We start from the raw sequence: 9374 nt of genomic DNA, 5'->3' as shown, positions 1-9374 counted from the left end.
GAGTTGAGTTGATGCCAAAGAGCTCGATTTTGGTCTCATCTGACCACAACACTTTCACCCAGTTCTCCTCTGAATCATTCAGATGTTCATTGGCAAACTTCAGACGGGCCTGTATATGTGCTTTCTTGAGCAGGGGGACCTTGCGGGTGCTGCAGGATTTCAGTCCTTCACGGCGTAGTGATTGACAGTTATTTTGTGTTTCTTCCATTTGCAAATAATCGCACCAACTGTTATCACCTTCTCACCAAGCTGCTTGGCAATGGTCTTGTTGCCCATTCCAGCCTTGTGTAGGTCTACAATCTTGTCCCTGACATCCTTGGAGAGCTCTTTGGTCTTGGCCATGGTGGAGCATTTGGAATCTGATTGATTGATTGCTTCTGTGGACAGGTGTCTTTTATACAGGTAACAAGCTGAGATTAGGAGCACTCCCTTTAAGAGTGTGCTCCTAATCTCAGCTCGTTACCTGTATAAAAGACACCTGGGAGCCAGAATTTTTTCTGATTGAGAGGGGGTCAAATACTTATTTCCCTCATTAAAATGCAAATCAATTTATAACATTTTTGACATGCGTTTTTTTCTGAATTTTGTTGTTGTTGTTCTGTCTCTCACTGTTCAAATAAACCTACCATTAAAATTATAGACGGATAATTTTTTTGTCAGTGGGCAAACGTACAAAATCAGCAGGGGATCAAATACTTTTTTCCCTCACTGTAAGTAGCCTAGTTTTGTTGTTGGCTACTTGAAGAGAACTAGGGTCCATCACTCTCAGCCCACCTCTTCCAATGCATTGTGGAAAAGTGTGCATCGAATAATACTAGATGTAGAGCTGAAATGAGTATAGCATCCTGGCATTTAAACCATACTCGATTTTCGAAATGTCGCATTCTATTAAACATTCTATTTTCGCATACTGAGAATTAGTCATTTCCCGCTATTCGTTGATTTAGGTAGCGCATCCCCATATCTAATTGATCAGCTGTTGTCAAAACCAAAATGAGTATACTCGGTTTTTGAAATGTCGCGTCCAATAAACATTATTTTATTGCATACTCAAACTGACTATTATTTAGGACTCAAGTATGTGTATTCGGACACGGACGCCGGTTTATGCCCTGCTCTGGCTGTTCCCCCCCATAACTCTGCATTGCAGGGGAAAGTCTGCTTGCGTTTGTGGGTAAAATGACACTTACATACCCTGACCCCCTTTAGAGTAAAGTGAGCATTGCATTTCATGTCATTCGGGGCCAGACCCCAAGGTGCACAGCGATAGAAACACGATTCCCCACAGTTCTGACTAATCACTGGAAATGAGTCTGACTGAGCCCTTTTCATACCTCAACCCTACCCAAACCCTAGTTTCATGTCCACAATGGCTCAACCATAAACTTGGAGGTCTGCAGACAGTGATGAAGTGAGGGAGCGATAGATTGAGAGAACGAAATGGAAGAAGGGACATAACAAAAATCCCATTAAAAGAACACTGATCGTCCTCCTGTTTGTTGGCATGGACACTCAGGACATTTACAATCACATGTGACAACGATCTCAAAAAGTCTGAATTTAAATGTTTAAAAAATGACTTTATTCTAATAGAAAATTGGATCCCTGTTTACCTATATAAAATCCCAAACATGCACATTTTTGTGTTCTAATGAACATACATTCAGACCTGCAGCTGGAATCAGTGTCAGATCTTTATCAGAATAAATACAAAATACCACTTTTTTCTCCAGCATTTTAGTGTTAAGGTTCTCTCAGAGTGAAATATCAGTTGAAACCAACTCCAGATGTCATCCTGTTCTCTAGATCTTGTGGAGTCCAAAGAAGTTGGCATGATGAGTGTGGCTGAGCATGGCTGGGTGGGAGACGTTCACATAGACCCAGTCCTGCTTCTCCAGCTGCAGCGTGGAGCCCAGGTAACTCCCAGAGGTCCAGACACGCCCATTAGAGCCCGAGCTGCAGTAGCCCTCCCTGTCCGCCTCTATCAGGGTAAGAGGCTTGGAGCTCCCTGGCCTCCTCACAAACACAGAGTGAACCAAGGCATCTGTAGGTGTGCAGTGATTGGTCTCAAACTGCACCCGGGAGTAGATGTGGTAGAGCCCAGTCTCATTGACCTGCAGACCACCATCCCGATAGACCACGCCTCCCTCTGTGAAGGCCCGCCCTGCCTTGGGCTCCCAACGCAAGGTATTCTGGGAAACAACCTTCTCGATCCGGCCTGAGGGAGACAAAGGGAGACAGAAGGGAGAGTGGGGTTAGACATGAGACTCCACTGGATTTTACAGTCCCTATTGTACATCAGGGGTGCACACTTGATTCAGTTAATCAAGGTCCTGATTTGCAGCCGATTGCTAGAATCAGGTGGTTGACAAGGGCTGGAGCAAAAGCCTGCCCACCCCAGCTTACTTACCTATGACGTGTGCTGCAGGTCTGCTGGCCTTCTTCCCTCTGTCTGGATCAGTCTCTGGAAGCTCACCCACTAGCTTCTCAGGCGCACGACTTTTGCTCTCAATGTTAACTTCCTGTGAAATGAGAAGAAAAAAGAAATCTCAATGCCACATCACGTTAACATACACACAGGTTATGTTAAATTACATTTTGTGGTTAAGGGTTATAGAGTAATGTTGCGCTAATATGCGCTGAACATCAGTTCCTTTCTGAACGTGTTCTTTGATATGAGTCAAGGATATCCTGTAGCACCGCTGGACTGGTGACCACAACTGAACAGATTCCGGTCTTTAAATGTCATTGCTACTTAATAGTCTGAGATGCAGAGGCAGCAATAAAACCTGCACGAAAGTCAAAGCCTGTTAACCTTTTTTCATCTACCCTTTACCTCGGTCTGTCTGTCGCCTACCCCTCACCAGTCTCCCACTCCCTTTCCAGTGGTCACAATCATCAAGGTGATAATGAAATGGTAGGAGGCATCTCTTTTTAGGTTGAGTTTTTCCCCCCTTGTTGCTACAATGTTGCATGTTGTAATGCATTGTAGGGGAAAAAAACGGAGGCTATAGAGTTTGCCAGCTTGTAGCACTAAAAGCCGGAAATGAATTATGTCTGGTTCGTTCAGCCATTCCTATGGGGGAAATGAATGGGGGAAAAATGGGGTTTGGAATGGGGTCTGAGGTTAACACAGGCTTAGGGGATATTATATATTTTGTTCTGTGATAATATCAGTCAGTTAACATGAACTTTATGAATTATGAAGCCTTTTTTGTGCTCGTTTTGAGCACATAAATGCTTAAACTCAAAAAGTGACGTTAGCTGATGAAGATAACAAATAACAAATAGTATAAGATCTCCTAAGCCTGTGTTTACCACATACTTTATTTTCAGCGTTTATCCAAAACCCCCATTAATTTCCCCATAGGCTTTGACCAATGAACCATGGCGGAGTTAGTGCCTACAAAAAGTCGCCATTACTATTGCTCTCTATATGCCTCGGTTTTCCTCATCAGTAAGTTAAGATGTTCTAGCCAACAAAAACAATGAAATGCTACAAGATGCTAAATATGAACTACCACAGATTCCTCCCTGCATCCATTTCATTGAACTTTTTGCAGAGGAGCAGTGCAGTGTCATTGCATGGAGAGATGCTCTTATAATATCATACAGAAAGAAGATTATGAGACAGAAGTGACGAGATACAAAGTCCCTTTGACGCAAATAGAGAGCAGACTTGCTCCAGGAGAACCCCACCCAAACACTGAGAAGAACCCCCTCACCTGTTGTATCCCATCCAGTTGTGTCTGTAGCCTGTGTATCTGGTAGGCTCCCAGCCCCAGAGCCCCAAACACCAACAGCAGCAGAAACAGCAGAGCCATAACCAGGCTCCAGGAGCCAACCCCCCTGCAGCCCCTGCTCTGCTCCCTTACCCTCTCCTGGGCAGGAGGGAAGGACCAGCAAGGTACCAGGCCTGGAGGTTGGACCTGTGGACCTCCACTGCTGTCCACTAGAAACACCTGGGGGTATGGATAGCCCTGGGTACCGCTCATGGTGCAGTGTGTGAGAGGAGTGTGTGAGTGTGTGTCGCCTCTGTGTGCAGGAGGTGTGTGCTTCTATCTGAGCATCAGTCTTTAAAAAAACTTGCCAAGGCGACTGGAACCCACAGCTTCCACCCCCACGCTGGGTGGGTCTGTGATAAGCTCACACCACCTCTCACTCACTCTCTCCATCCTCTCCTCTGTCAAAATGAAACTTAGCCAGGTGACTGGTGCTGTTGCAAGGCAGGTAGATAATGACCTCATAGTAGAGAAACTAATTTACACTTTTCACACATGCATGCGTTAAACACGCAATGATAGTTTATTATAGTGTCATTAAAAACAGTGAAAAAGTGTTTCTTTAATATGCTCTCCAAACCATTGCACACCTCTCCTTAGTGGGGTTTTTGCACAGTGCAGAGCGACAGAGAGAGGAAGTGGGGTGTTTAGCTGACCTCCGCCCTTCTAACAACTTTGTTAATCTCAGCGTGGGGCCAGACAAAGAGGACGACCTAGAAAGACTTCTTGAGAAAACCCCTCACTTGTACTCACAACCCCTACTTCTGACCTATGAGGAAGGTTTGAGCTTTTGGAGAGAGTAGGGGGACTGCTGCACCTATATAATTAAAAATGAAAGTCACAGAGAGGATTGTGCATGTATATTTATATTTGTAAACAGTGATGCAGCAGAAAATGATAGTTTCAGAAGCACACACACTTCTCAGTGGGAAGTAGAAACTGCCACATGAAAAAGCTAACAGCCACTGAGTCTGCTGCTCTTCGTGAGAACTGAGAACGGTATGGAGTGTTATAGTGTGTATAGTGTGTATGGTGTGTGTGTGCCTTCTAACCAAGCGAAGGAAGACATCATATCGACTCAGAACCCCACAATCCCCTAACGTTTACTCACCTGGGTTTACAGGAAAGTGACACTGACACACTTGCGCCTCCCCTCTGTACTCAAATAATGGTTTCCAGCAGTGACTCTTGTCCCTTAGCTCTGGACAGCCTTTTGGAGGCCCTTAGCAAGATTTGGTTGCGGGGGCCCCTCACCTCGCAGCAAAACATTTTAGTGGCCCTCTCTTGATGGTAGAAATGCAATTCTACACATTTTGTAATGACTTATGCCATGTTAATTTGATATTTGAATGAGAATGACTAACAAAATCAATATGGGCCCCCTGGAGGTCAGGGCCCCTGGGAATCGGCCATGATTACAAGTTTAGATGGCTGGCGAAACTAACTACCAATCTTAAAATTGTTAGCTGACATGGCTAATTGAGTGACTGTCAGTGACTGACAGAAAAACTGCTGATGCACAACCAAATGTTGAAATTGTACCTGGTGTATTCTACTATTCTTACTCTCAATAGTAAGTTGAGTGAGTTCCTAATATACACAGTGTACAAAACATTACGAACACCTACCTAATATTGAGTTGCACCCCTTTTGCCCTCAGAATAGCCTCAACTCTTCGGGGCATGGACTCTAGAAGGTGTTGAAGGCATTCCACAGATATGCTGGCCAATGTTGACTCCAATGCTTCCCACAGTTGTGTCAAGTTGGCTGGTTGTCCTTTGGTTGATGGACCATTCTTGATATTTTGTACACTCAGTGTGTATATACACACACTGAACAAAAACATAAATGCAACTGCAACAATTTCAAAGATCTTACTAAGTTACAGTTCATATAAGGAATTCAGTCAATCGAAATGAATGAATTAGGCAATAATCTATGGATTTCACATGACTGGGAATACTGATAGGCATTTGTTGGTCACAGATACCTTTAAAAAAAAGGCAGGGACCGGAGTCCCATAGGGCGGCGCACAATTGGCCCAGCATCGTCCGGGTTAGGGGAGGGTTTGGCCAGGGGGGCTTTACTTGGCTCATCCCGCTCTAGCAACTCCTTGTGGCGGGCCGGGCACCTGCAGGCTGACTTCTGTCGTCAGTTGAACAGTGTTTCCTCCAACACATGGGTGCAGCTGGCTGCCGGGTTAAGCGGGCGGGTGTTAAGGAGCGCGGTTTGGCAGGTCATGTTTCGGAGGACACATGACTCGACCTTCACCTCTCCCGAGCCCGTTGGGGAGTTGCAGCGATGACACAAGATCGTAATTGAAATTGGGAGAAAAAGTATACAAATACAAAATAAAATAAAATAATAATTAAAAAAGTAGGTGTGTGGATCAGAAAACCAGTCAGTATCTGGTGTGACCACCATTTGCCTCATGCAGTGCGACACATCTTCGCATAGAGTTGATCAGGCTGTTGATTGTGGCCTGTGGAATGTTGTCCCACTGTGCGAAGTTGCTGGATATTGACAGGAACTGGATCACGCTGTCGTACACGTTGATCCAGAGCATCCCAAACATGCTAATTGTCTGGTGAGTATGCAGGCCATGGAAGAACTGGGACCTTTTCAGCTTCCAGGAATTGTGTACAGATCCTTGCGACATGGGGCCGTACATTATCATGCTGAAACATGAGGTGATGGCGGCAGATGAATGGCATGACAATGGGCCTCAGGATCTCGTCACGGTATCTCTGTGCATTCAAATTGCCATCAATAAAATGCAATTGTGTGCTGTGTCCGTAGCATATGCCTGCCCATAGCATAACCCCACCACCACCATGGGGCACTCTGTTCACAACATTGATATCAGCAAACCGTTCGCCCACACAACGCCATACACACTGTCTGCCATCTGCCCAGTACAGTTGAAACCGGGGTTCATCTGTGACGAGCACACTTCTCCAGTGTGCCAGTGGCCATCGAAGGTGAGCATTTGTCCACTGAAGTCGGTTACGACACCAAACTGCATTCAGGTCAAGACCCTGGTGAGGACGACGAGCACGCAGATGAGCTTCCCTGAGACGGTTTCTGACAGTTTGTGCAGAAATTCTTAGGTTGTGCAAACCCACAGTTCCACAGTTTAGACAGCAGGCTGTGTAATCTCTGCCCTTCTCTCCTCTCCACTTCTGTCATTGCAGAGGTTTCAATCAAACAGTTCTGACATTTTCTGCACAAAGCAACTTTACTGAAAATCTAAAGGGGAAAATTAATGATATAATATACTGTATGTCAACATTTTGGAACATATCAACTGAAATAGAAAATAAAATGTATAATTTCAGTCATTTATGTTCATGATCTTTTGTCTTTACCAGTTCACCTGTTTGTAAGTATTAGACATCACAATTGATAATTGTTCTTTGTGTAATAAAATCCTGCCCTTATCTCATCTCTACTCTGTGGTTGCTGCCATCAAATGGTTATCTGACATGTTCTGCACCAAGCAACTTTACTGAAAATGTAAGAAATTTGTAAAAAAATAAATAATAATTGCATATCAATCGAGATAAGTTACTTATTCCTTTCAGTCATTTAAATTTAAATGGTCTTTCTCCAGTTCCCATTCACTGCACATGGAATTTGTTTATAGTGCAAATGTTTGTGATGGTACTCAAAACAACATCCAGAGTATTAATCAAATACTGCAGACGACACAACAAGTTCTTCGATCAATATAACTTGTGGAAAAAACAATGCCATTTTCTCTTCTCTACTGTGGTTCTGGAGGTTTCCATGAGACAGTTGTAGTCATCTGCAAGGAATGACTAATAGTGCTTACACTGAAACAGGCAGGCAGTGGTTAAACTAGAAGGGCATCACAATCCTCACAGTAAGGTTGATCAGATACAAATCAGCTGAAATTATGATAAATGATGATGGTGGCACTCCTACACACCAGTAAAACTGCAAGCGAGAACCTCAGTAATTGTGCAGTTAGTGGCCACATGTTGTTGTGTTACAGCCTAAATTTGAAATGGATTCAATTAAGATTTTTTGTCACTGGCCTACACACAATACCCCATAATGCCAAGTGGAATTATTAATACAACTTAATACATTAATAAAAATTATTCAATTAATAAAAAATGAAAAGCTAAATAAGTTCAGGAGTAAAATTGTGCTTAACAAGTCACAAGTTGCATGGACTCACTCTGTGTGCAATAACAGTTTTTAACATGATGTTTGAATGACTACCTCATCTCTGTACCCCACACATACAATTATCTGTAAGGTCCCTCCGTCGAATAGTGAATTTCAAACACAGGGAGGTTTTCCAATGCCTCGCAAAGGGCACCTATTGGTAGACGGGTAAAAAAAAAAAAAAGCAGACATTGAATATCCCTTTGAGCATGGTGAAGTTATTAATTACACTTTGAATGGTGTATCAATACACCCATTCACTACAAAGATACAGGCGTCTTTCTTAACTCAGTTGCCGGAGAGGAAGGAAACCTTGAGGCCAATGGTGACTTTAATAAAACAGTTAGTTTAATGGCTGTGATAGGAGAAAACTGATTATGGCCCAACAATATTGTAGTTACTTCACAATACTAACCTAATTGACAGAGTGAAAAGATGGAAGCTTGTACAGAATACAAATATTCCAAAACAAAACATGTGGCAAAGCAAGAATACAGGACAAAAGTGTCATGTTTGGGGGCAAATCCAATACAACACATTACTGAATACTACTCTCCATATTTTCAAGCATAGTGGTGGCTGCATAATGTTATGGGTATGTTTGTAATCGTTAAGGACTGGGGGAAAATAAATGGAATGGGCAAAATCCTAGAGGGAAACCTGGTTCAGTCTGCTTTTGACCAGACACTGGGAGATTAATTCACCTTTCAGCAGGACAATAACCTAAAACACAAGACCAAATTTACACTGGAGTTGCTTACCAAGAAGACAGTGACTGTTCCTGAGTGGCTGAGTTACAGTTGACTTAAATCTACTTGAAAATATATGGCAAGACCTGAAAATGGTTGTTTAGCAATGATCAACAACCAATTTGACAGAGTTTGAAGAATTTTGAAAAGAATAATGGGCAAATGTTGCAAAATCCATGTTCGGAAAGCTCTAAGAGACTTACCCAGAAACATTCAGCTGTAAACCCTCCCAAAGGTGCTTCTACAAAGTATTGACTAAAGGGTGTGAATACTTATGTAAATTAGATACATCTGTATTTCATTTTCAATAAATTTGCTAACATTTCTAAAAACATATTTTCACATTGTCATTATGGAGTATTGTGTGTAGACATTTTGAAATGACGTTGTAACATAACAAAATGTGGAATAAGTCAATGAGTATGAATACTTTCTGAAGGCACTGTAGATGAGGTAATATGGCAACATTAAATTGCTCTGGATAAGAGCATCTGCTAAATGACGAAAATGTAAATGTAAACATTGTATTGTCTGTGATAATGTGAATGTATGCACTGCGTACTGCAATACAAAGCAAATCTCAGTAGAAAACAGACAATACAGTATGTCTCATATCTCCCAGTAACAAAACCAACTTTTTGCTCAC

General features: G+C 42.8%; 1 protein-coding gene across 1 annotated transcript; it reads right to left on the bottom strand.

The window, feature by feature from the left end:
- Positions 1–1534: 1534 nt before the first annotated feature.
- Positions 1535–3998, bottom strand: faslg (Fas ligand (TNF superfamily, member 6)). The gene is made up of 3 exons (XM_041839196.1): positions 3726–3998; positions 2411–2522; positions 1535–2218 (listed from the first exon to the last, which is right to left on the bottom strand). The coding sequence occupies exons 1-3, from the start codon at positions 3993–3995 to the stop codon at positions 1803–1805; spliced, it is 798 nt and encodes a 265-aa protein (XP_041695130.1). The 5' UTR covers positions 3996–3998; the 3' UTR covers positions 1535–1802.
- Between the last annotated feature and the right edge of the window lie 5376 nt (positions 3999–9374).

Source organism: Coregonus clupeaformis, chromosome 20 (assembly GCF_020615455.1).
Source record: "Coregonus clupeaformis isolate EN_2021a chromosome 20, ASM2061545v1, whole genome shotgun sequence".
In the NCBI taxonomy this organism is placed as follows: Eukaryota; Metazoa; Chordata; class Actinopteri; order Salmoniformes; family Salmonidae; genus Coregonus; species Coregonus clupeaformis.
This window is presented reverse-complemented; position numbering and strand designations above follow the sequence as displayed.

What these genes read in the sequence shown, in the direction of transcription:
- faslg (XM_041839196.1), bottom strand. Translation starts at nt 3,995, where the DNA reads ATGAGCGGTACCCAGGGCTATCCATACCCCCAGGTGTTTCTAGTGGAC. An exon ending in AACTGGATGGGATACAACAG is followed by an intron (nt 2,523 to 3,725) that starts GTGAGGGGGTTC and finishes CTCATTTCACAG; the next exon opens with GAAGTTAACATTGAGAGCAA. An exon ending in ACCTGCAGCACACGTCATAG is followed by an intron (nt 2,219 to 2,410) that starts GTAAGTAAGCTG and finishes TGTCTCCCTCAG; the next exon opens with GCCGGATCGAGAAGGTTGTT.